The sequence below is a fragment of the Danio rerio genome, chromosome 14, assembly GCF_049306965.1.
Source record: "Danio rerio strain Tuebingen ecotype United States chromosome 14, GRCz12tu, whole genome shotgun sequence".
In the NCBI taxonomy this organism is placed as follows: domain Eukaryota; kingdom Metazoa; phylum Chordata; class Actinopteri; order Cypriniformes; family Danionidae; genus Danio; species Danio rerio.
The window spans coordinates 50,643,955-50,671,211 of NC_133189.1; the positions used below are offsets into that span (position 1 = coordinate 50,643,955).

The 27,257-nt window shown below is 35.3% G+C and overlaps 2 protein-coding genes and 1 long non-coding RNA gene across 6 annotated transcripts; 2 read left to right on the forward strand and 1 right to left on the reverse strand.

Moving 5' to 3' along the window:
• The first annotated feature begins 550 nt into the window (after positions 1 to 550).
• On the forward strand, positions 551 to 7,710 carry c1qtnf2 (C1q and TNF related 2). Of its 2 annotated transcripts, none has more exons than XM_695699.10 (3): positions 551 to 1,444; positions 2,115 to 2,368; positions 3,752 to 7,710. In XM_695699.10, exons 2-3 carry the CDS (start codon positions 2,128 to 2,130, stop codon positions 4,387 to 4,389), a joined length of 879 nt encoding a protein of 292 aa, XP_700791.1. In that variant the 5' UTR covers positions 551 to 1,444; positions 2,115 to 2,127; the 3' UTR covers positions 4,390 to 7,710. The 2 variants fall into 2 exon arrangements, with proteins under 2 accessions (XP_700791.1, XP_009289538.1); XM_009291263.5 differs by having other exon boundaries at positions 1,235 to 1,444; positions 2,074 to 2,368.
• Positions 2,141 to 26,700, reverse strand: LOC141377597 (uncharacterized). Of its 2 annotated transcripts, XR_012389986.1 has the most exons (8): positions 26,491 to 26,700; positions 25,995 to 26,159; positions 25,783 to 25,893; positions 25,541 to 25,633; positions 24,848 to 24,927; positions 24,659 to 24,745; positions 7,530 to 7,665; positions 2,141 to 2,235 (listed from the first exon to the last, which is right to left on the reverse strand). It is a non-coding gene; the product is annotated as an uncharacterized lncRNA (long non-coding RNA). The 2 variants fall into 2 exon arrangements; XR_012389985.1 differs by lacking the exons at positions 2,141 to 2,235; positions 7,530 to 7,665 and having other exon boundaries at positions 22,658 to 24,745.
• nocta (nocturnin a) lies at positions 8,713 to 22,846 on the forward strand. Of its 2 annotated transcripts, none has more exons than XM_695702.9 (3): positions 8,713 to 9,283; positions 18,128 to 18,388; positions 20,289 to 22,846. In XM_695702.9, exons 1-3 carry the CDS (start codon positions 9,115 to 9,117, stop codon positions 21,155 to 21,157), a joined length of 1,299 nt encoding a protein of 432 aa, XP_700794.1. In that variant the 5' UTR covers positions 8,713 to 9,114; the 3' UTR covers positions 21,158 to 22,846. The 2 variants fall into 2 exon arrangements, with proteins under 2 accessions (XP_700794.1, XP_005169676.1); XM_005169619.6 differs by lacking the exon at positions 8,713 to 9,283 and adding an exon at positions 14,871 to 15,149.
• Positions 26,701 to 27,257: the final 557 nt, after the last annotated feature.

Below are 27,257 nucleotides of genomic sequence, written 5' to 3' on the forward strand. Positions count from 1 at the left end.
AGAGATAATGGAACTACTTTCAATTTCGCTCTTGGATAGGGAACCCTTTACGCACAGACATCAATTAGTCTATAAATAATTAATTGCGTTTCTTGAGCGCAAATATTCGTTTCAAAACTATTTTTAAATTTAGTTCTAATTTCCAGCAAACGAATAAATGTACAATAATAACAAAATGTGCTCAAAAACCTGAGTTATGTCCTAAAACGCATGCTGTGCCCCTTATGGTCTAAAACCTGACAGGTGGGCAAATCTAAGCTTGTTTTTAATAAAACAAATATAAATATGGATATAATAAATAATACTGCTAATAATAATAACTTTATACAAAAGCAAATTGTTATGAATGAACTGAAAAAGCCTCCCGAGATGAAGACTTAAAACCAGTGATTTTTCATATTTATGTAGGCTAGAAACTATTATGTTTTGTAATATTTTATTCCTTTATATTTATATTCTATATCTATTCTTATTATATCCTGTATATGTCCTTAATATTTAATTTTTTTCATATGTAAAGATATTTGCCTATTGCTCTCGTGCGTATTTAGCAGTGCGTAAGCGAGGCGCAACTCTGCGCCGGAGTTTAGACCGGGTTAGTTTTGGTCTAATAAAAAAACTATTACAGTTTCTCAAAATAGCGACGCGCCAGTGGTCCGCCTCAGTACGCCTTCCTTTTTAGACCAGAACGCCTATGGGCGCACAAATGAGCGCTAATGCATTTGCTATTTAAACAGCGTAGCGCAACGCCTCAAAACGACTCTTGCGCCAAGCTGAAACTACCAAAAGACCATTGCGCCACGCCTTGCGCCACACTGCGCCGGGTGTATGATAGGGCCCATAGTGTCAAAGGTTTGGCAACAATTCTTTTAACCCAGCTAAGTCAAAAATTTGAAGTCATACTTCAGGATGACAATGGCAAACATTCATCAGACCTAAATTGTGAAGGACACTCTAGTTTTTAAGCGTGAACTGTCCTCCAGTAGGCTTATTATCACTTAATATTATTCTGAGGTGCTTCCAATAATCAATACACATCTCAGCCAAAGATGAATGCAACTATTCATGCAAATAAACTTTTAAGGTCAAACATGACATGACAAATGCTCACCGTAATCAAAGCTAAAATATTATAGTGTGCAACTGTTTTATTTTTTAGCCAAGCAGTGCATGAAGCCATTTTTCATTGTAAGGAGGGCTGAAGAAATAACAGCCTGACAAGTTTATAAATGATCCCCTCCCCCAGTTTGTTCAATTACATCATGGATGAAGTATCTGGCGGAGCGTCCCTGCTGAAACTGGGTGGATGTTTGGAAAGTCGTGTGGAGAACATGGAAGAAACTAATCGATTCACAAGCTTTGTTTATATTCCGCATTTTTGACTTTGGCAGAAGGGGCAGCGAGAACTTTACTTTGAACTGCAACGCAAATCTCATTGATTTTGGTGAGGGCTTTATGCAGCGCATGCTTTAAATGTGTGAGATTTATATTCTTTGATTTATTATATTTACAATATTAAATATTAATAAGTGTTGAATTATTCACAACTTGCGTGCATAATGTGATTAAAGGTGCTTGTTTTAAAAAGTAATGTACATATATAGTGAATGTACAGTTGAAATCAAAATTATTAGTCCTCCTGTGATTTTTTTTTTTTCAAGCATTTCACAATGAATGTTTAACAGAGCAAAGAATTGTTCACATTATTTCCACTAATCTTTTTTCTTCTGGAGAAAGTCTAATTTGTTTTATTTCGGCTAGAATAAAAGCAGTTTTACATTTTTTTCTAACCATTTTAAGGTCAAAATTATTAACCCCCTCGAGCATTGCCTACAGAACAAACCAATGTTAACTTGCCAAATAACCCTTACTTGCCTAGTTAACCTAATTAAGCCTTTAAATCACACTATAAGCTGAATTTTAGAATCTTAAAAAACATTTAGTAAAATATTATTTACTGTCATAGCGGCAAACGTAGAAGAAATCAGTTATTAAAAAAATAATTATTAAACGTGTTTGCAGGATAATGCGATTAAAGCTGCGTGTGTCTGTATTACATGTTTGAACAAAAAGCCCCAGTAGAAGAGGAATCGGGCCTTCTGCTGTGTTTGCAGGCGCAGCTGCATCATGCATCAGTTACCGCTGGCTGTTTGCCTGCTGCTGTCTCTGCTGACTGTAGACTCGTCCAAGAAGGGACGCAACTTGACTATCCATTCCTCACAGCTCAGCTGCAGTCTGCCAGGCCCTCAGGGACCCCCCGGGAGTCCAGGTTCAGCAGGTCCCAGTGGAGGAATGGGCAAGATGGGGATGCCAGGTGTTGATGGGCAGGATGGAAAGGATGGAGACGGGGGTGAAAAGGGAGAGAAAGGTGAAGCATATTTGTTGTGGCTGTCATAAGGTTAATGAAAAATAAACAGTACGGTGCAGAAGTCTTGGGACCCTAGTATTTTTACAAAAATAAAAAAGGTTAATAGTCAGTTATTTCTATATTTTTCTAAAGCATGTCAGTTTGAATGAACTCCATATACATTTGCAAATATTTTTGTCATTAAATTGCACTTTGCAGTTTCAAAATAGTTATACACACTCACCGACCACTTTATTAGGTACACCTTATTAGTATCAGGTGGGACCTCCGTTTGCCTTCTGATCTGCCTTAATCCTTTGTGGTAGAGATTCAACTAGTTACTGGAAATATTCCTTAGAGATTTTAGTCCATATTGACAGGATAGCATCACGCAGCTGCTGCAGATTTGTCGGCTGCACATCCATGATTCAAATCTACCGTTCCACCACATCCCAAAGGTGCTCAGAAGATGGGTACACTGTGGTCATAAAGGGATGGACATGGTCAGCAACAATACTCAGGTAGGCTGTGGCATTGACATGATGATCAATTAGTACTAATGCCTCAACCGTTGATACAATGCAGTATGGATCCATGCTTTTCTGTTGTTGACGCAAAATTCTGTCCCTACCATCCGAATGTTGCAGCAGGAATCGAGACTCATCAGATCAGGCAACGTTTTTCCAATCTTCTATTGTCTAATTTTGGTGAGCCTGTGCGAATTGTAGCCCCAGTTTCCTGTTCTTAGCTGACAGAAGTGGCATCCGGTGTGGTCTTCTGCTGCTTTAGCCCGTCTGCCTCAAGGTTGGATGTGTTGTGCGTTCAGAGATCCTCTTCTGCATACCTCGGTAGTAGTGAGTGGTTAATTGAGTTACAAGTTTGAGTCTGGCCATTCTCCTCTGACCTCTGGCATCAACAAGGCATTTGCGCCCACAGAGCTGCTGCTCACTGGATATTTTCTCCTTTTTAGACCATTCTCTGTAAACCCTCCAGATGGTTGTGCATGAAAATCCCAGTAGTTTAGCAGTTTCTGAAATACTCAGATCAGCCTGTCTGCCACCAACAACCATGCCACATTCAAAGTCAATTAAATCAACTTTCTTCCCCATTCTGATGTTTGATTTGAGCTGCAGCAGATTGTCTTGACTATGTCAACATAACTAAATGCATTAAGTCACTGCCATGTGATTCGCTGATTAGAAAGTTGCGTTATTGAGCAGTTAGACAGGTGTACCTAATAAAGTTGCCGGTGAGTGTATATTTCCAAACATAATTTTTTTGTCAGTAAATTGTAATTTAATATAAAATCTAAAGCTGTTATATAACTTCAAACTTTTGTTATATGTAACATTTTTAAAAGACTTCTAAAGATGCCAAAAAAATGTATCCATTCCCAAATGTAAGGTGAACAGGGCCGCCCTGGGTATCCCGGCAAACATGGACCACTGGGACGGCCAGGACTTGTCGGAAAGGCAGGTGTGAGGGGTCCCAAAGGTGTGCGAGGGCCTCCCGGAGTGTCCGGAGCTGCTGGGGTCAAAGGAGAGCCGGGAGATGTTGGAGAAACCGGTCCTCCTGGAGGCTGCGACTGCGGAGCTGAAGCACGATCTGCTTTCTCGGTTGCCGTGACCAAGAGTTATCCTAAAGAACGAACTCCCATCCGCTTCAACAGGATATTAATGAACGAGGGCGGACATTACAACTCCACCAGTGGCAAGTTTAACTGCGTTATTCCCGGTGTTTATTACTTTACGTACGACATCACATTGGCGAATAAACACCTGGCAATTGGACTCGTCCACAACGGCCAGTATAAAATCCGAACATTCGACGCAAACACCGGAAACTATGATGTGGCCTCGGGATCTACGATTCTCCGGCTGCAGAAAGGAGATCAGGTGTGGCTTCAGATCTTCTACTCAGAGCAAAATGGGCTGTTTTTCGATCCGTTCTGGACTGACAGCCTTTTCACAGGATTTCTCATTTTTGCTGATCAGGCTGAACCACCGAATGAGAAGATGACGAATAATTCTGGATCATCATGATTTTGGGTTTAAAATGAAACTCTGAAAGGAACAAGTTATTTGTCGGAAATAAACTCATTTTACAACTCTCCAAGAGTTGATAATTATGACTTTTACCATTTTTAAAATCTTTTCATTCCTTCTGGCGAGAGCACTATTAGCTTAACTTTGCATAAATCATTGATTTGAAATAGACCATCAACATAATTTAGCTACAAAAAAAACTAAAAAGTATTAAAATATTTTCTATTTAAAGCTTGACTCTTCTGTAGTTACATCATGAACTAAGACTGATGGAAAATTTAAAGTTCCTATTTTCTAGACTGAGTATTATACTATGTATTATACTCTCATTACGGCGTAATAATCAAGGAACTTTGCTGCTGTACCTGTCACGATTACCAGCGATCCCGCCACCGTTGCTTGCCTGACTATTCTGCTAAATAAAGCTGCATTTGGATCTGCACTCCCTTTGTCCAGCGTCTCTTCACATTACAGAATTATGCTGAGATGCTCGGGCAAGCAACGGTCAACACAGGGGCAAACAGATGTATACAGGGAATCAAGAGTCATGGTCAATAAACAGGCAGATGGTCAGGCAGCAGACTACGTAAAACAAACAAAACTAAGCAAGGTTTAAACATGGAAAACCAAGGCAAGTTAAACGCATCATAATGTTCACAACACTGCTTACAAGACTCAGCATTGAAGTGTGTGTGTGTGCTGTATAAATAATCCTAGTAATCAGTTCATGAGTAGCTTCAGCTATGTCTGTCTGCAATTATGAGGATCTAGGCCAGGTGTGTGAGTGGTGCATGACTGGATCTTGTAGTCCATTTAATGGAGGATTTGTAGTTCTATGCAATAGTGTGTGTTTACCAGCGATCTGTGCAGGCTGAATCGATGGTGATCGTGACAGTATCATGGCTGCAGTAGGCAAAATTATATTACGCAGTGCTATTATCTTGTTACTTAGCTGTGGACTATTTTCAGGCACTGTGAAATATCATTGCGAAATGTTACCATACATTTACACTGCCGTCAGCAAGACCATCAAAATAGCCAGAAGTCATTCAATTTCAATGGAAATCTGTACAGTGCTTTTAGACGGTGTGATCATTGGGAAAAATTGTAATCAAGTCAAACTTATAGTAATGAGCTTTCGGAAACAAACATCAATAGTATCTGTCTGTGAGCTGCAAGAGATGGGCATCACTTGTATTAGAGGCGTAACTAAGTTATCGAGATCCTATTAAACCATGTAAGCGGTCACAACGAGATGGTGGAAATAATACTTTCCAGAGAACAAATTCAGCAAATGTTTTCATGTGTTTCCTCAAAATGTATCCACAACCTATTCATTTGATATATTATTTATTATTCATTTAGCGACTCCACACGCTGACTTGTTCACCTGTTTTGTCATGACAGTTAGCCTACTCGGCGTCGCACCCTGTTGTTGCAAATAACAGTACATTGGCGAGCTCATCAAGCATGAAAACCTCCGCAACTTGAGTATTTGTAGACGTTTATAACTGTGATGGTGGGGTTTAGGGTTGGAGTTTTTGTAGACATTTATAACTGTGAGGGTTGGGTTTAGGTTTGGGGAAGCTGTAGACATTAATAACTGTAATGGTTGGGTTGGGCTAGGTGTAGACATTAATAACTGATAGGTACAGTGCCATCTTATCAACAACATAGTTTAGACATGTGGGTCTCAATAAGTTCAAGTTAAGCCTCTTCTACAAGTTGTGCCCCTTTTATGTTACGCCCCTCTCTTGCAGTTTGCAGACAGACCCTATATGAATGTACAAGTCCACCTCTTTAGGTGATTCCAGAGCAGGGGTCACCAACCTTTATGAGAGCTACTTCTTGGGTACCGATTAATGGGGAGATTATAATAACATAACATAACATAATTATACTTTATGTTTTTGGTAAAAATTAATGCTATTCATCCATGTGAAGACACTGATCATGTTAATGATTCTCACAAAAGTTATCAACAATGATTTAACAGGGTAGCAAATACCTTGTCTTTAATGTATCAATGTGCAACACTATATTTTTATATATCTCTGCAAGTATTTACATTTTTAAATGATTACTTCTATATTATATGAAGCTTACTGGTAAGTGGTACTATGGTGAGCTATTTTTAGAACAGGCCTGCGGGCAACACAAGTGATCCTCTCAGGCTACCTGGTGCCCGCGGGCACCATGTTGGTGACCCCTGTTCCAGAGAATGCAGTCAAATGAACTTTGGTTCCGACCACATTAATTCACTAGCAAAATAAAACCAGAGTTTAATTTTTTGCTTTGCGGGTTTCCTAATTTGTAATGTAGGATGCAAACAAAGAAATGTTATTTTGAAGACAAAGGCAATTAAATTTGCTCTACGAACAGCATGTTAAAATAAGACTAGCACTTAACAAGTGAACACAAAACCCTCACTGCACAAACAGCTTTTAACTGGTACATTTCATGTAAACATGTTCGATTGTCAGAGAGTCAACAGCAGGGCTGGAGCTAATGACATTATCGCCGGCAGAGGTGTGAACGCATGATTAGATTTGGGCATTGATCTGAATTGTTATTGTTATCAAATGATCCCTGAAACCAATGTTTACAGTTTCTTCAAATCAGTAGAAAAACAAAAGGACAAAGCCGAGACAAGAGAAAGAGAGATGTGGAGTGATGCACTTATAAGAGAGTAACGTGATCTGTCCATATGCTTGATCCCAATCTCAGGCCCCAAAAATCAAAACACCCTTTCACCACAATGGACTTTTCACCACAAAGGACCTTTAGCCACATTAGTCTCCACGATACTGGACACACATGACCTTTGATCTTGAACAGGTCTGTTAATGTTAATGATTCTTTTTTCTGTTTTTTATTGTTTATTTTCTATTTACAGCTAATCTTGTATTTCACTCTGGTTTAAAGGTTTACTATGACCTTGTCCTGTTGACACATGTTAGTAGAATTCTGTCCAAAATCCTAAAAATCTGAAGGAACATTTTGACCAAACAGCAGGCTGGTGTCTTCATAAACTGAGCATGCGGTATGAGGAAATGATTGAGAAAATACAAGTATTTAAAATATAATAATAATAATAATTAAGGGTGACAAAGTGGCTCAGTGGTTAGCACTGTCACCTCACAGCAAGAAGGCTGCTGGTTTGAGTCCCGGCTGGGTCAGTTGGCATTTCTGTGTGGAGTTTCCATGTTCTCTCCATGTTGGTGTGAGTTTCTTCCAGGTGCTCCGGTTTCCCACACTGTCCAAATACGTGCACTATAGGAGAATTAAAAAAACTATATTGGTGTGTGTGTGTTTAAATGAGTGTGTATGGATGTTTCCCAGTACTGGGTTGCAGCTGGAAGCGCATCCTGTGAAAACCATATGCTAGATAAGTTGGCAGTTCATTCCACTGTGGCAACCCCTGATAAATAAAGGGACTAAGCTGAAGGAAAATTAATAAATGAATAACAATTAGGACAAACAGATAAACATAATATATATTAACGTATATAACATTAAGTAATATTTCAATAAATAAATGACAAGTTTGTGGAAATGTTTATGCAAATTTTTTTTTAAAGTTTCAAATGATTATAAAACAAACGTTTGATAAAATAAGTTTAAATAAACATATTATCATTGGGATTAATCAGTAATAAAAGTTTTATTAAAACAATTAAATATAAATTTAATTTAAATGAAAATATTAAAATAAATGTATGCATAAAGAAATGAATGAATACAGTACTAGGAAAACAAGTAATAAAAAAGTTATTATTTTACTCAATATTACATTTTTGACCCATTTATAAAAATAACTTTTTAAAGTTTAATATCTTTATACTAAAAAAATTATATATTTAATTTTACTATTCGATTTTCCCTACAGATGATCATATTAAAAGTTGGAATCTGAAAGATTTGTTGTCATAAACAGAGCAGTTATTGAGGCTGAGTTCACAGTCAAATGTAAATATTATGTAAAGATATTACGTGTATGGGTTGTTTGAGTCATGGATAAATCTCTCCCACTGCAAACATAATCTTATGCACGCACGAATATTATACAAACACATCTTAACAGAACTAAAGCAAAGTTCAGTCATTGCTGTATCTAAAATATAAGTATTTCTTCTTTCCAGGTATTTCTGTCACCAAATATGGAAATGTGAGCTTTAAAAGGCGTATGATGTACGTCAACGATGACGAAATACTTTGATTTCCATACGTCTTAGCACTTTCCACTCTGATTGGCGGAAGCCCCCTCAAGCCCCTCCCATTCTCCGGTTTCTACTTCAGAGAAAGCACGGAGTGTTCTTTGACAGTAGAGCCAAACCATTTATCGTTTGGTGGGTGAACATCGCGTTGCAAAATTGGCCGTTTTGTAGTTTTTGCTACACGTTTTGATTTATTTATTATTTAGGTATGATAAAACCAAGATTATAATTTCATTAATATAAGCAATACTTAAATGATTGTGTGATTATATCAACTTACAAAACTCAAATCTTGGAACTCCCCTGTTAAACTATAGTTCACGTGTCAGCCTGGAATATGATGACACTTCTACCGGCATTTTTTCCATACAGCGAAAAGACAACGAAACTTGTCTAAGTAGCGTTAAAATGGAGAGTGTTATATAGGTTGTCTTAACTTTTTCATCGTAAAGCGATTAGATTAAGTGAATTATTGTGAAGGACGAACGACTGGAGAATAATAATAATGTATCCCGCCCGGCGCTGTTCATCACTGTTTCACCGAGACCTGGCCGCAGTCTGTCTGTCATCATTGGGGACACATCCGAAAAAATCTGCTCAGCCAAAGAAAAACAGCCTTCAGAGTTCACGACACCGGTCAAACTCATCGCCTCTGCTTCTCCGTCGTTTACAAGGTGATTAAGATTTCTTTACACATTCCTCTGGTTTAGCCGGTCGATACCTGTGTTTCACAACTATTAGTTCCCTTTGAAGACAGCAGGTGACGCGGAATGCGCATTTAACGACCAAAAGCTGTCTAGACAAGCAGTTTACAGGTTCAAGACTAACTTATTGAGGTAAAGTTGGTTTTATATTCGCACATTAGTTTATTTTTCAACAGTGACAACTTGTAACAAAGTGCCTATAATGTACTTTGAATATTCAGTGTAAAATAGCATGTAATTATGCTATTATAAAACAACATTGGCACCATTTTATTGATTGTAAACAATACTTTGGTAGTCATTGGCTGCTAATATGATTTTTCCCTTTTTATAATTTGCAAAGAATACTTTTATGAAATTCTATTATTAAGAAGAAAGCCCAAATGTGTAAATTTAAAGCCAACTTTACCTTGATGGGTGTAAATCAGTTTATTTGTGAGAGGATTTAGGACCATCTGAATGATTATATCATATAACGTGTCAATCATGCTGTAACGGGTGACTCATGTATAGTGGGAGTGATGATGACTTGTCTTTTGCATCCTGTTATGTGTGAGAAATGACTAGTTTCTCATAACAAGGTCATAGTAACTCATTTGTCTGCTTATAAAAGATGTTTTGATTATTGACAAAGTAGAACAATACAGTCAAAAAATGTTGTTACCTTATACCTTAAAATTACATTTACTTAATTTATTTTAAAGTTAATATTTTGTACAAAAGATGTTACGTTGGGGGCAGCACGATGGCGTAGTGGTTAGCAAGATCACCTCACAGCAAGGACACTGGTTTGAGCCTCGGCCAGGTCAGTTGACGTTTCTGTGTGGAGTTTGCATGTTCTCCTCAAGTTGGCATGGGTTTCCTTTGGGTGCTCCGGTTTCCCCCATAGTCCAATGACATGCGATACAGGTGAATTGGGTTGGCTAATTGGCGGTAGTGTACGAGTGTGAATAAGTGTGTATGGATGTTTCCCAGTGATGGGTTGCAGCTGGAAGGGCATCCGCTGTGTAAAACAACAGGTTGGCGGTTCATTCCACTGTGGCGACCCTGGATTAATAAAGGGACTGAGGCTAAGCGAAAAAAGAAAATGAACAAATGAATGTATGTTGAGTTGGGGGTAGGTAGCACAGTAGGTAGCGCTGTCGCCTTACAGCAAGGTCGCTGGTTCGAGCCTCAGCTGGATCAGTTGGCATTTCTGTGTGGAGATTTCATGTTCTCCCCGTGTTAGCGAAAGGGACTAAGCTAAAAAAAAAAGAATGGATGTTATGAGTTGGTGTGTAATTAGGATCTGGTTTATATTAGTGCATGGTTTGGGATTAGTAAAATATTTTTTATTAGGATTGGTAATTATGATTTGGTTTATATTAGTACCTGGTTTGGAATTGGTAAAAAAATAAATATAGGGGTTTGAAATGCTGCATTTATCTGCTCAAATATACAGTAAAAAATGACAAATTAACACAACCTTGATATTTTTTAGATTTATTTTAAAGTGGAATTTACTTAAGACTTAAGTCACATGATGTTTTTCAGAAAAATATACCGATTTTCTTATCATTGATGAAAAGAACAGTTATTGTCTTCAATATTTTGTAGAATTAGCAGTTTTTATTTAAGATACAATGGTTTCTAACAAAATAATAAATTGCCTAATAATAATAATTGCTAAAATAAAGCTTTCTTTTCTTTCAAAATCTTACTCCAAGCTTTTAATATGTAGTTTATGATACCTAGTGCATCAAACATAACCTTTTTATAAAATCTAAGTGAAAAAAGTGGCTTTATTACATGTCATGATTTTTTTTATTCAGAAATAGTTCACTTATGTATTTCGATTCTCGTCACTGAAGAGCAATGTTATTTATGCTGTTATAGGAATTCAAAATAAAAAAACAAGCTTTTATTTTTTATTAATAAAATTACATGCATTTATTATTTAAATAAAAGTATTTTAACTTTACAGTTTATTAGCTTGAATAATCCTTTGCTTTTTGTAATTCTTATTATTTATTTCAATAATCATTTTAGTACTAAGTCGACTGCAAATGCAGTGTTTAGTTTTTGGTTGCATTTTTAAAGTTAAAATTCATTATCAGACTTATATTCAACCGTTTTTTCATGACTTTAATTGTTTTTTTAATTAATAGCAAGGTGAAAGAAGCTTTCAATTCTCATAAGACGATACTCATTTAAAGTTACAGTTCTGTAGAAAGTATTCTTGTTATAATATTATTATATTTATTTTTTTTAATATTGTTTGTTGTGTCAGTGTTCTGTACTTGAATCTATTCTCGTGCACCTTCCCAGTAACATGATAGTCCAAGCTAAAGGTCAGCAAACAGTAACAGCAGTAACAGTAATATATTTTATTAATGGTTCACTCCTCAAATTGAACCGTTTTTCTACGCTATCAGATTCTGATATGGTCTCTCGACTCATTTTATATTTAACAAGCTCGTCTTTTGCGTCATTTGTGCAGTTGACTCACAGCATAAAACAGTAAGGACACATTGTGAATGTAAACATCTGTTCTCTGATATTGAAAAGATTGAGGTTGACAAGCGTGTGGTATTTTAATCCACAAGTTACAAAGAGATAAAACTCAGTGCAGTGTAAGTGAATCCGGATCTGTGCGCACAAAGCCCCCTGTAGGGCAGCTCTTGTGTAAGGGATTTGACCTGGATCAGGACGAGGTCTGAGAACCAGGACGTTATGTAAGTTGGATTGAATAAGCTAAAATAAAATAAAAAAGGAGTTCCAGTAAATGCTGGGATATGAACAATCATAAAAATGACTAAAAAATTTTTTAGTTGTCTGCATATATACGAGGGCTGCATGATATTGGAAAAAAAAACTGACATTGCAATATTTTATTTTTATGCAATATTTATTGTGATATTCTATATAAATTCACTAGATGAAATGTATAGCTGTATTTGGAGAGAATTGACAAAATTTTACATTGATTACTATGATTTTGTAGAGCGCATCGGCATTAATTACACCAAACCAATCAAAAGTATTGATAAAATAGAGCAAAAATATAAATGAAAAACACCAACAGATGTTTCTTTTTCTCTGGGAATCTAGCAGTATTCAGGTGCACTAATTGAGTTTTCAAATATAAAATAACAGTGAAGTTTTCATTGTGTGTAAATATACATAAATGCAATTAATCTACAATGCAATGTGTTTAAAGTTAAAAACATTATAATTTCTTGTTCACGAATGCTTTAAATATTTACACAATAACGCGCCTTAAAAACAAAATCTAATTGTGATTTATCTGATCAAAATTGCTACTTAAAATGTGATTTACCATTTCATAAAATAGCTACAGGTTCGATGTGGAGGTTTTAACATCACCAAAGAACTATCAAGTATAACCACAAAGTATGCTACTGTTTATTTAAAACCTGTTGCCATTTGTTTTCCAATAAAGTTCTTAGTAGTGATGAAAAAAAAACTACAGTATTTTAAATTCAATTAAATTAAATGAATTATATATATATATATATATATATATATATATATATATATATATATATATATATATATATATATAATCTTATATATTATAAAGATATATACCTTTAAACCTTAACCTTGGATGTGTCTCGCTCAACTTCTATGTTGAACATAGCCCAGGGCCAAGGTGTAGCTTCTCATTAAATTATTTAAGCATAGTTTTCAGGTTATAATTGGTGTGAAATGTCTTCCATAATATGGTTGACAGCGTGTATGCTAAACAAAAAATAGCTTTTAGAGAGTACATTTGTCACCAATTATCACACGCAATAATTTTACGCATCCCCAGGTTTGCACACCCTGCAGAACGCTTCATAATCTTACATAATGTGTCAAATGAAGTGGTAAATGTCAGAACGATGTGCAAATGGCGCATCAGTTGCGTAACGAGGCTTTATAAGCTCTTGATGGTATGGAATAGAGTACATCTATATTTATTTTTTGCTTGTTTGCTTTGGGTTATGGTTTAAAAATTGTTAAGCCTTGGCAATCAATTTAATTTAGGATTTTCCTACAGTGTTTATTAATGTGTTGATGTTCATTTATAAATATAAATCTTTGTTACATTGTTGACTTTCCATAATAAATTGTCTATTTTTTAATGAAACATTTTTTTCTTGATCTGTTGTATTATGGTTTGGGATTAGAAAATTATACATTTATTTATATAATTATATTTGAGTTTCAAATACTGCATTTATCTGCTCAAAAATACAGTTTAAGATTTTTTTTAGGTTTATTTTAAAGTGGAATTTATTTATGTGATGATAAACTGAATTTATATTTTTACTTAAGACTTAAATGCCACACAATTATTCAGATAGCAATATGCTGATTTGATTATCAATAAATCATAATAAGCATTTATTTTAAATAAAAAGATTTCTAAAAAAAAAAAAAAAAGTCAGAATAGCTTTTATTAACCAATTTTGCTAAAATAAAGCTTTAATTTCTTTTTAAAAAAATGTCACTCTCTACTTTTAAAAAGTAGTTTTCTTTTTAGTTCATGATACCTAGTGCATATTATATTAATACATTGTATGGGATTAGTAAAAAATAGAAATTTATTTAGCTTATGATTACATTTGAGTTTCAAACGCTGCATTTATCTGCTGGAAAATACAGTGGAATAAAATGGAAATTATTCATGTGATGATAAACTGAATTTATATTATTACTTCAGACTTCAATGCCACCAATTTTTCACTTATGCTGATTTGCTTATCAATGAATTGGGGTTGCACAGTTTGGAGAAAAAACTCTAATTGTGATTTATCTGATCAAAATTGCTATTTAAAATGTGATTTACCATTTCATAAAATAGCTACAGGTTTGATGTGGTGGTTTTAACATCACCAAAGAGCTATCAAGTATAACCACAAAGTATGCTACAGTTTATTTAAAACCTGTTGCCATTTGTTTTCCCAATAAAGTTCTTAGTAGTGATGAAAAGTTAAAAAAAATAACTAGTGTTTTAAATTCAATTAAATTAAATGAATTATATATATAATCTTATATATTATAAAGATATATACCTTTAAACCTTAACCTTTAAAACCTTTACATATAGATTGTGTTACATTTTTCACATTGTTCATGATGATGTGCTTAAAAACTGTTAGAACTTTCAACAACGATATGCTTTTTAACAATTTTGTTAGCGCATTGAAATAAATGCAGCTTTTGTGATTTGAAAATTTCAGTTTAATAGCTGGATTAATCATCCAGGCCTAAAATATGCCTTCTAAAATATAGCCACTTTTATTAGCCAGTTTTGCTGAAATAAAGATTTTGTTTCTTTAAAAACCTTACTTTTTAGTTTATGATACCTAGTGCAACTAAATTCACCAAACATAACTTTATTATAAAATGTTGATGACAAAAAGTGACTTTATTAAATGATAGCCTAATAAACCATCTACCTCAATCCATAAATTAAATTAAAAGTGAACTGTTCCTGTCAGCCACGTGTGCACATATATGCCCAGGCACGCATCGGGTCCCTCTCGTGATTTTCAAATGAGTCATTGTTCAGAATGAATGGCGAGGGAAGCACAGACACACTGGCTCATTCAGGAACCCTTTTGTCTAGAAACACACACTCTGATACACGCACTGTCACATCCGCAACCCCCAGAATATTCCCATATACAAAAGCCAAACAGTTTAATGGATGCTAGTGTTCTGCTGGGTCCGTTAACTCATTTCCTACACTAACCCACTGGATCGCCATTGGATAATTCTAAAGAGAAGATTGCGCCTTCAGTTCAACAGCATCTGAGACATCCGGTTAAAAAAGGATAAAGAGGTATTTTAAATACAAATTTCTAAGTCATAATTGCATGTGATTTAAAAATCTAAAATTATATTGGTTTTAACTGTATAATCACTGACTGAACAATTACTAAGCAATGAGCAGCATTACCCGTGACCAGCCCTGAGTATTCAGCACTTGACTATTACATTAATAACTGGAAAATCTTTACTTGTCATGTATAAATAACAGCAAGATTCTGCTTTTTCAACGTGAGAGTCTATATACTATATAATGGGTGAGATGTAGAAGTAATTTAACTGAGGAGGCAGACGGAGCAGGATGGATTCAGATGGTAAATGTAAGCTAGATGAATCAAAGCTATGTGTGTGTGTCTGGTTATAATATTTTGTTAAGCTGCGTTTAAAGTACGTGAGTTATCGTGAAAAGTGCTATACAATTAAACTTGAATTGGGCTGAATATTTAAATGAATACTGTTGATAAATATGACTACGTTATTGATTGAGTTTTTTTGACTTGATATATGTCATTGTTTATATTTTCTCAATGCATTTTTTGTACACACTCAGAAATAAAGGTACAAAATATGTCACTGGCGTTGTTCCCTTTTAAAAGGCACATTTTTGTAACGTAAGGGTGGACATTAGTACATTTAGGGTACACTTTTGTACCTTTAAGGTACTATGAGGCACACATTTGTACTTTTTAGGTATTAATATGTACCTTTAAGTACTTGGTAAAAGGGACCATCCAAGTGACCGATTTTGTACTTTTACTTCTGAGAGTGTAGTGCTTCAGTGTGAGAAAAGTGCCTTATAAATAAAATGTATTAATATTTTTAGTAGTAGTATTAGTAGTCGTTGTAATATTATAATTATAATGTAGTATGAAATAGAATTATTTAATGTTTGTGAAAGATAAATGCTGTATTTATTTGATCAAAAATACAACAATATTGTAAAATATTTAATCATTTCAAATGTAAATTAACCTTTTTTTCAACATTATGCTTGTTTTTATAGTGATTTTTAATCTATAAATCACATCCTCTCTAATTAAAAGTGTTTGTCTTAAAAGAAATAAACACTTGTTGTGGTTAGTGTTAATATAGTGTATAGACGTGTAGTGTAACAATGGTTAGTCTTATTTGATGACAAATATTTGTGCTGCACACATGTATACTGTCATTCCTTTGGTATATTGCTAAGCATTTACTCCTTGCCTAGTTGTGTTTTTTTTACTGAACTGAATACAAGTATCTCATCCTCATGTCTTTTTTAATCTTTTTATTATTGATCACTAGACCAAATTATCGTGGGCTGCCTAAGACACTAATTAAGGTGGCTGTTTCTTGTCTGCAGGGAGATCAGGGTTCCCTACAGCACTGTTTGTTCTTGATATTGCATTAGCGAGCGAGGCTTGGTTGTCATGGCAGACAGTATATATACATAACATTATATTTATATTATAATTATATTAACATATGGTATATAATAGAATTATTTAATGTTTGTCAAAGACATATGCTGAATTAAATACAGCAAAACAGCAATATTATAAAATATTTAAACATTTCAAATATGAATTGGCTTTTTTTCGACAATTTGCTTGTTTTTATAGTGATTTTTTATCTATAAATCACATCCTCGCTGATCAAATGTGTTTATGTCTTAAAAAAAAGAAACTTTTATTGTGGTTAGTGCTATTATAGTGTATAGACATATAGTGTAACAATGGTTAGTGTTATTTGATGACAAATATTTGTGCTATATGTATGCTGTTATTAAAGTAAAGGCCTACTGGTTGTGGATGTTTAACTGAACTTAGAAAGTAAATATCCCATCCTCATACCTTTCTAAAACCTTTTTATTACTGTTACTAGGCTAAATTCTTGTGGGCTGCTTAGGAAACTAATAAAGGTGGCTGTTTCTTGTCTGCAGGGAGATCAGTGTTCCCTCCAGCCCTGTTAGTTCTTGATATTGCATTTGTGAGCGAGGCTTAGTTGTCATGGCAGACAGAAGAGTCAGTGGTTTCCACAGCTGCAGTTAAGCCGTTGTCTAATATGATGATTAATTTACAGGCTAGCATCCAGAGGTCTAACTAGCTAATGAGGTTAATGAAATATTATCTAAGTTAGTATGCAAGCCAGCAAACATGCACACTTATGCAAGAATCTTAACATGTGATTCATGTCTGACTTCACCTTTAAACAAGTCTAGACACATGCTGAGACATCGCTCTGTCAACCACACAATCTCCTTTCTCAACTTATCGATGCATTCAGAGTAGTGCTTTTTTAGCATGTTAATAATAACACTGAGATTTTAAACAATAATAAGCAAATTTTTTTTAAAACGTTTTGTATTATAGACCCACTAATGTAAAACCCTTGATAAGCAACCGAACCAGTGCTTGCGTCTGCACTTTAAATAGCTTCCATGTGCCGTCATGCTACTGTTTATATTGTCATACACAGTGTACTGCACTTCTGCTATTTATATCTCCATGGCTGCTGTTTGTTTTGGATGAAGTTCTGCGTGTCGCCTTTCATGTACTACTGTGTATTCTGCATTGAAACATGCTATATCTTTCTATAATGATCTAAAATAGACAAAGTCAAAGTGCCTTATCCCTTTTTAGATGCTACCTTCCATATAGTGCAGGGGTGCCAAACTCAGTTCCTTGAGGGGCGCAGCTCTGCACAGTTTAGCTTTAACCCTGATTAAACACACCTGATCTAAATAATTGAGTCCTTTAGGCTTTTTTTTTAAACATACAGGTATGTTGGAGCAGAGTAGGAACTAAACATGATATAGTTTAAAGCGATTCGCAGAGCTCATCTCTCAAAGGCCAAACTTTCAAAAATATAGAGTTAATTGTTACTGAGAGAAAATACCTGTTCACGCGATGTGTTATGAGATCATTCAAGTGTTCTTGAGCTTAGATGGATGTATTTTCTATTCATTTTCAGTGATTATGAATCTGTAAAGTTGTGTTTGTGTGTCTGCAGTGTGTCAGATGGGCAGCAACAGCAGCAGTAGACTCTTCAGTACTCTGGCCCAGACTCTGAGCAGCGCTGCATTGACAGACCCACATGTGGATGCTGATGACTATGAGTATGAGCAGGCCGATCCAGACGTGCTGCTGCGTGAGTGCGGAGAGGTTTTGAGGAATCGACCGCCTCGACTGCACCGGGAGTTCATCATGACCAGAGCCTGTTCACTTCAGAATTCACCCCTCCGCATCATGCAGTGGAATATTCTAGCTCAAGGTACACCGTCTTTCTGCTTGCGTCATGTACTCATAGTTGATTTATAGGAGGTAACGTAATCCTAGGGTTTTTCAACTCGCTTCCGTCACTGTGCTTAAGTTAAAGCAAATTATTCAAGTATGTTTTAAAAATACTGGTGAAACATTTTAGGTTTAAAATCATAAATACAGCATTGTTCAGTAGTAGGGGTCTGTATATTTAAATATATATATATATATATATATATATATATATATATATATATATATATATATATTACTAAAATTTAAAAATAGCTATTATTGTTTCAATGTATTTTAAAACGCAAGTTATTCCTGTGAGGGGAAGCGTAATTTTCTGCCTCATTACTCTAGTTTTTATTGTCACATGATCCTTCAGACATCTTTCTAATCTGCTGATTTGCTGATCAATTATTATCAGTGTTATGCTGCTTTATTTTAAAACTGGGATATAAGGCAGAGATAGAGATGAATTAAAATAATTTACTTAAAATGACACTTTTTTGTGTTTCAAAGTAAAAGTTGCTTTTATAAACTTTTAATACTGCATAAAGATATAAACGTAAGACATAATGTAAAGTACATAAAACAATAAACAAATTACTTTTCCACTGTGTCAAGAAATCACGTAGTAAAGCTAAACTGTCATTATTATAAAAAGCTTCTCGTTTTAAACATATGTAATTTTTATCTGAAGTTAATTAACTTTCTTAATCAGAAGCCATTAAAATAATAATTAAATATTTGCAACAATTATTGTGAAAAGCACTTAAACAAATAAACTTGAATTGAGCAGATTAAAATGACTTGACAAATTAAGATAAAAATATAAATTAAAAAACAGTAATTCAGTCTATATATAGAAATCAGAGCGAAATTCGTAATCATTTAACGTAATCTCAACTGAAAAATTTAAATAGCATGGGACAGAGTAGCTCCTCCCCTTTAAAAAAATGTTTCGTTTTTGTCACTGCTCTGCCAGTGAGAGTAGTTGAGCTCAAGTGCATCAAATGAAAAGCGTCTTGAAGGGGGCGGGGCATGTCAGACAATAGAGAGCATTTGATTGATCAAGATTTGATGAAAAACTAAAGTATGAGATGACGTGAAAAAAAAGTTAGTCGATTAAGAAGCTTTGGATTTTTATACCAGTTTTACATTTTCTAAACATGATTTTTTTCACTGTTTTAGAGCACACTAGCTAATCAATATCCTTTAATCCTATAGACTAAAGTTAACATCTAAAGTTTTTTACATTCAATTTTTTCGAGACCTTTAAGACCCCGCAGGCACCATGTAATTTAGACTGTTAAAACAATTACTCAGGCTGCATCTGAAATCGCATACTTCCATACTATATATTAAGTTAAAAACAGTATGCGAGCTGAATAGTATGTCCGAATTCATAGTATTGAAAAAACAATATGCGAGAAGTACCTACTAATTCCAGCGAGATTCTGAAATGCACATCTAATTCGCTTGTTAAGTGTGACGTCACGCGAAGCGGCTTCCGGATCCAAGCTCTCTATAAAACTGTATGGGAAGACTCAACAAATGGTAATAATAATCGTTTATAAAGTGCTGTAATACTTTCGAAAATCACGATCGCACTATATATATATATATATATATATATGTCCATGCCTAATATCCGATGGCCAGAACATCCGTGTGATGCGACGAAACTGATGTGGGTAGATCACAAGATAATGACAAATGAAGGATGTAGCACATACGAACTTCGTACTACTAACATTCATACTATAGAACGTACTTCTCTAACAGTTGTGTATTTAATTATCAAATTAAGCACCTACTCGACCAGTAGGCCATTTGAGACAGCCTTAGTGATACTAAAAACACTCAAAAGTGATCTTCTCAATCTTTTTCTTGTGTATCTTCAGCTCTTGGCGAAGGCAAAGATGGTTTTGTGCGCTGTCCAATGGAGGCGTTGAACTGGTCGGAGCGCAAGTATCTCATCCTAGAAGAGATCCTCACCTACAGGCCAGACGTGGTGTGTCTGCAAGAGGTGGACCATTACTTCGACACGTTCCAGCCTGTGCTCTCTAGCCTGGGTTACCAGAGCAGCTTCTGCCCCAAACCCTGCTCCCCCTGCCTGGACGTCCACAATAACAACGGCCCGGACGGCTGCGCTCTGTTCTTCAACCGCCGCCGCTTCCAGATGCTCCACACGGCGCATCTCAGACTCTCCGCCATGATGCTCAAAACCAACCAAGTAGCCGTCGTCGCTACGCTTCGATGTAAGCTCACAGGACGAGTTTTCTGTGTCGCCGTAACGCATCTCAAAGCACGAAGCGGATGGGAAGCATTTCGTAGTGCGCAAGGAGCAAATCTCCTCCAGCAGCTTCACGAAATAACCTCCCAATCAAACCCAGAGATGCATCAGGACGACCAAACAGAGGGTATTCCTTTGATAGTGTGTGGGGATTTTAATGCAGAGCCCAACGAGGAAGTGTATCGGCATTTTAGGAGTTCTTCATTAGGGCTAGACAGCGTTTATAAATGTCTAAGTGACGACAGGACCACTGAGCCGCCTTATACAAGCTGGAAAATCCGGCCTAGTGGAGAGTGCTGCTCCACGCTGGACTATATTTGGTATTCGGAGAAAGCCTTCGAGGTGGATGCTGTGCTGAGGATACCGAGTGAAGAGCAGATCGGCCCGGACCGGCTTCCTTCATTTCATTATCCGTCAGATCATCTGTCTCTGGTGTGTGACCTCAGCTTCAGTCAGCAGCCTCATAGGCTCATGTAGCTGTCAATCATTCATGCAGACGTTATTAGAGCTTGTGTGTGTGTGTGCGTGTGTGTTTGTCTGAATGTGAGAATGCATTAGTTGTATTATAGCGCAGAATGTAACTTATTCACATACACCTTATAGGTATGGAGGACGAAACTTGCAAAAACAATAAATAAATAAGCAAATAAATAAATACACAAATTCCTGCATAAGACAATAAATAAATAATTAAATAAATAAATTTAAAATATGCACATAAAAACCAATAAATTCACAAATAAATGAATAAATATACACACAAATTACTGCATAAATTAAAAAAATAATAAATTAGCAAATAAATTAATTAATTAATAAATAAATACACAAATTCCTGCATACATAAAATAATTTAAAAAATGCAAATAAACAATAAATAAATAAGTAAATACGCAAATAAAAAAATTAATAAATAAATACACCCATACCTGTATAAATAAACCAAATAAATATGCAAATAAATAAATTGACAAAATCCTGCATAAATAAAACAATAAAAAAATATGCAAATAAATAAATAAATTGACAAATTCCTGCATAAATAAATAAATAAATACACAAATAGATAAATAAATGTATATATAATTCTACAAATTCCTGCATGAATAAATATATAAATAATTAGTAGTGCGGTGTAAAAGCGGGAAGAATCTATTTTCAGTTTAGCATTTCCTTATTCCACCAACATCCGTGTAATTTATTTAATTATTAATCTGCCCACACTATTTATATATTTATTTATGCAGGAATTTGTGTTTTTTATGTATATTCATTTATTTATTTGCATAAATATTTATGCAGGAATATGTGGATTTATTAATTAATTTATTTATTTATTTATATATTTGTTGTTATTGCAGGTTTCGTCCTCCATATATTTAGACCTGCTGATGTAGGTCTGAAGGGGGTAGTTCGCACAAAACTGAAAATTTTGTCATTATTTCCATTCAAATCTGTATTTTATTTCCATTCAAATCTGTTTGAGTTTCTTTCTGCTGTTATCTTAAACTATAATTAAGATGTTTTGAAGAAAGCTGGCAACCAGGGATTTTTACAGTATCTATTTTTCCTACATTCAAAATAAAAAAGTAGTAAATTAAATGTTTTTTAAGGTAAGTGGTTGCAAACAATTTATATTGGCTAAATTTAAACAAACAAATTAATTTGAACATTACTAAATTGTATTTGTTTAAATTCAGCCCATATCAATTGTTTGCAACCACTTACATTAAAAAAAAATGTAGTAATACCAATTAATGATTTTTTTCAGTGTACTACAGAAGTCAATGGTTGCAGGTTTTCAGCATTCTTCAAAATATCTTCTTTAACGTTCAACAGAGTACTCATAACTGTTTAGAACCACTTGAGAGTGAGTAAATACAGAGAAAAATTTCCATTTTGAGTAAACTATGCCTTTATTGCACCTCCGTGCTGCTTATTTTCCTTGATGGAGATGAATGATGAGGCTCTTATTGTTGTTGTTATACAGAGGTTATGCGGTATACTGTAATTTATTAAGATCTCAGGAAGATGTGTATTCTTGATTTAAAGTGGACAAATGAAAATATGTTTCTATTTATATTTACTGTAGTTATTTCTATAAGTAATACTGTATTCATTCATATGTTTGCCACTGACCAATAATATATAAAACATCACAGTATATATGAATTGTGTGGTCTCTTTCTTTGACAAGCTATGTTAAATCAGTTTGTTATTACAGCAAGCTTGATTCATTTCTAGATCACAATGTGTTGGGATTGTTCAGTTTAAAATCATATAAAGCATAATGGGTAATAAACAGCGGCTGTAAAGGTATATTCACACGTCATGAACACAAATTATAAAATGCTTTCCTATCTTTTAGCACCCTGATGTGGTCAAGACCCAGTAGGACATTTGAACTCTGAAGGCTTTCTGGGTGTCATTCGACTCATTTCTGAGTAATTTCATCTGTAGGTTACAAAAGCGGTCTATTATGCAGCTCAACGTTCATTCCTTTATTTATTTTCCTTTGGCTTGGTCCCTTTATTCATCAGGGGTCACCACAACGGAATGAACCACCAACTTATCCAGCATGTTTTACACAGCAGATGCCCTTACAGCTGCAACTCAGTACTGGGAAACATCCATACACACTCATTTACACACATACACTACAGCCAATTTAGTTATTCCAATCCACCTATAGCCCATGTGTTTGGAAACTGGAGCACCCGGTGGAAACCCACACTAACATGAGGAGAACATGCAAACATCACACAGAAATACCAACTGACCCAGCTGAGGCTTGAACCAGCAACCTTCTTGCTGTGAGGGGACAGTGATAACCACTGAGCCACTATGTCGCCGTCAGCTCAATGTTATAAACGAGTATTATAACCTTTGATTTGGCCCAACGTCCCATCTGAGAAGAGGGAGAATGATGGGGATGGTTTAGAGATTGTCATCATCAATTTTAATGTAACCTTTTATTTATGTGTTTTATTGTTGATATACAAAAAAGCTAACGGAAATTTAATGTTTCAATTTAAATGCAGCAATTTTATTTAAAATACACATGCTGTCAACTGACAGATAGAGGACAATGCAGATACTTTGGTGACCAAATTAAGGCAAAGGCAGATTCTACTTGACTAGTGTATTCAGCATTGAACTCCACTGTGTTATAAATGTGATTATGCAGGGTTCAACGCTAAGGATTTTTTAACTTTTCAATTTTTTTTAATCCTTTTTTTTAACTCGTTCCATTGATTCAGATTTTTACTTGGCCAGGAAAAATTTTCACTGGACCCGCAAAAAAAAGAAAAGAAAAAGAAAATTGAAGTTAATAGCTATTTCTAGCCACATATTTTAAATAATTTGTCAAAAACAACATCTGTGAATCAAGAATTTAATTCAGAATAGTCCCTTCATTCATCAGGGGTTGCCACAGCGGAATGGACTGCCAACTTATGCAGCATATGTTTTACACAGCGGATGCCCTTAATGCTGCAACCCAGTTATTGCAATAAGTTATCATTTAAAAAAATATACTGCATTAGTACGATTTATTCACTCATTCATTTTCTTGTCAGCTTAGTCCCTTTACTAATCCAGGGTCGCCACAGAGGAATGAACCACCAACTTATCCAGCTCATTTTTACGCAGCGGATGCCCTTTCAGCCACAACCCATCTCTGGGAAACATTCACACACACACTCATACACTACGGACAATTTAGCCTAGCCAATTCACCTGTACCGCATATCTTTGGACTGTGGAAGAAACCGGAGCACCCGGAGGAAACCCACGCGAACGCAGGGAGAACATGCAAACTCCATACAGAAACGCCAACTGAGCCGAGGATTGAACCAGCGATTTAAATTACATTACTTTAGTACGATTTGAAGTAATGTTTTTATTGACTTTTAAATATGAAATAAATTGTTAAATTACACATGGCAACTTTAATGTAAAATAGTTTGGTATATTTACATTCGGCTCACAACTCTCATTCGAAAAGCTTTGGGCACCCCTGGTCCAACGAATCTGAAGTCTCTCATTTCTCAGCTTCAGCTAAAACTAGCACAGAAAACAAGCTTACTTTCTTTCACTTCAAAATAACCTGTTTTAAAATCAATAACTTAACATATGGAACGAGTAGTACATATTAAAAAAACATACCTCTTCAAAAGGTTATTCCCATTACTTCAAAATCGGGAGATTTTGATGACGGATTTTTACTTGCCCTGGAAAAATTTTCACTGGCCCCACAAAAAAAGAAAAGAAAAAGAAAATAAAAGTTAATAGCTATTTCTAGCCACATATTTTAAATATTTTGTTAAAAACAACATCTATGAATCAAGAATTGAAATATTTAAAAAATGTTAAAATATGTATAATGAGCAAAATTCAAAGTGTTATGCAAACAAAAAGAGCAGTATGGAAAATGTGCAGGTAACATGGGTTTCACCCATGTAAATGTCTGCTTCCAAGACGTTAGAAACAGACATTTTCTTTTACCCTTATAATTTGATGTTGCCGTCACTTTCCTGTATTGGTTCTTACGAGGTTATGGACAAAAATAGCATGCTCCAAACATCAAATCAGATTAGAGGAACCGAAAAGAATTATGGTGGTTCCAACATTACAGAGAAGGTAGCATTTAAAGACGTAAAAGCACAAACTTAAAATGCACACAATTGACAAATAGTTGCAGGCAAATTAAACTTTAGTGACAAGGCAGCACTGTCCCGATCGGGCCAGTAATTATCTTGTCTACTGTCCCAAGCGTCTTTCGTGCTGGCCCTGGGCCATCGGGCAGTCCTTATTGTTGAGCCCTGTTATGTTTTTATTGCAATAAGTTCATTTATTTACCTTCAGCTTAGTCCCTTCATTCACCAGGGGTCGCCACAGCGGAATGAACTGCCAACTTATCCAGCATGTTTTACACGGCGGATGCGCTTCCAGCTGCAACCCAGTTATTGCCATGAGTTATCATTAAAAGAAAATACTGCAATAGTACGATTTAAAGTAATGTTTTTATTGACTTTTAAATATGAAATAAATTATTAAATTACACATGGCAACTTTAATGTAAAATAGTTTGGTATATTTACCTTCGGCTCACAACTCTTATGATTTTTGGTTTTCAGCCCCTCATTCGAAAAGCTTTGGGCACCCCTGGTCCAACGAATCTGAAGTCTCTCATTTCTCAGCTTCGGCTAAAACTAGCACAGAAAACAAGCTTACTTTCTTGCCCTTCAAAATAACCTGTTTTAAAATCAATAACTTAACATATGGAACGAGTAGTACATATTAAAAAACATACCTCTTCAAAAGGTTGTTCCCATTACTCCAAAATCAGGAGATTTTGATGACGGCGGGTCGGTTTTAGCGGGAAACTCCACACCTCCGTCGTTTGTCGATATTCATTCATTCATTTTCCTTCGGGTTTGTTTCTTTGTCGCCACCGCAGAATGAAACACCAGTTTGTCTATATTTAAGGTTTAATTCTTACATGGATGAAATGACAACTTGCTGCCTTCGACAATAGACTGTTACAGCCGAAAAATTGTAAACTGAAAAATGAGTTTACAAAAAACAGTAAAAACGACGGTCATGGTTGCTAAAATACGAATCTACTTGACTACATAGCACTTAATTTGCTAAGTCTACAAACTGTTTACGTTGGAGGTCTGCTTTGGTGTATTTTAATAACCTTTTAATATTAATGACATCCAGTTTGACCCCAAGTGACGTATGTCAGCTTTGTTAACATTTTCAAAGTTTTCCTCAAGTAAAAACAACAGCGATATATAACTTACGTGTTCATAAGACATATTTTCGGACATCCGTGTATTTTTCATAATTAGGAGAGTTTTGATTGATGATAATCACTGTTAATCACTCATAATAACCAAGTACAGTTAGATGGACAGCAGCGCCAAGTCATCAGACTCATCCGCGGAGCCAAAGCACGACTCATGTAATAATCAAAACAGTGTCCCTCCGCGTGTCTTTTAAATGTTATTTATGCCTCAACATTTGACACTGTAGCTTTAAATAGTAAAAGTATAATATAAACATTATGAATAATATTAATGTTTTTAATTCTGATTGAACAACTGAAGTGAATAAAAACTTTAATATTAAAATGTTACTACATATTGGGTAGGGCTGTCGCCTCACAGCAAGGTCGCTGGTTCGAGCCTCTGCTGGGTTAGTTGGCATTTCTGTGTGGAGTTTGCATGTTTTCCCCAGATGCTGTGGATCCAAAGCCATGCATAAGTGAATTGGGTAAGTTAAATTGTTCGTAGTGAATGGGTGTTTCCCAGTGCGGGGACTGCTTTAAGGGCACCAGCTGCATAAAACATATGTTGGATAAGTTGGCAGTTCATTCCGCTGTGGCGACCCCTGATTAATAAAGGGACTTAGGCCAAGAGAAAATGAATTAATGAATACTGGGCAGTGTGTTGGCACAGTGGGTAGTGCTTTCGCCTCACAGCAAGAAAGTTGCTGGTTCGAGTCCTGGTTGGGCCAATAGGCATTTCTGTGTGGAGTTTGCATGTTCTCCCTGTGTACGTGTGGGTTT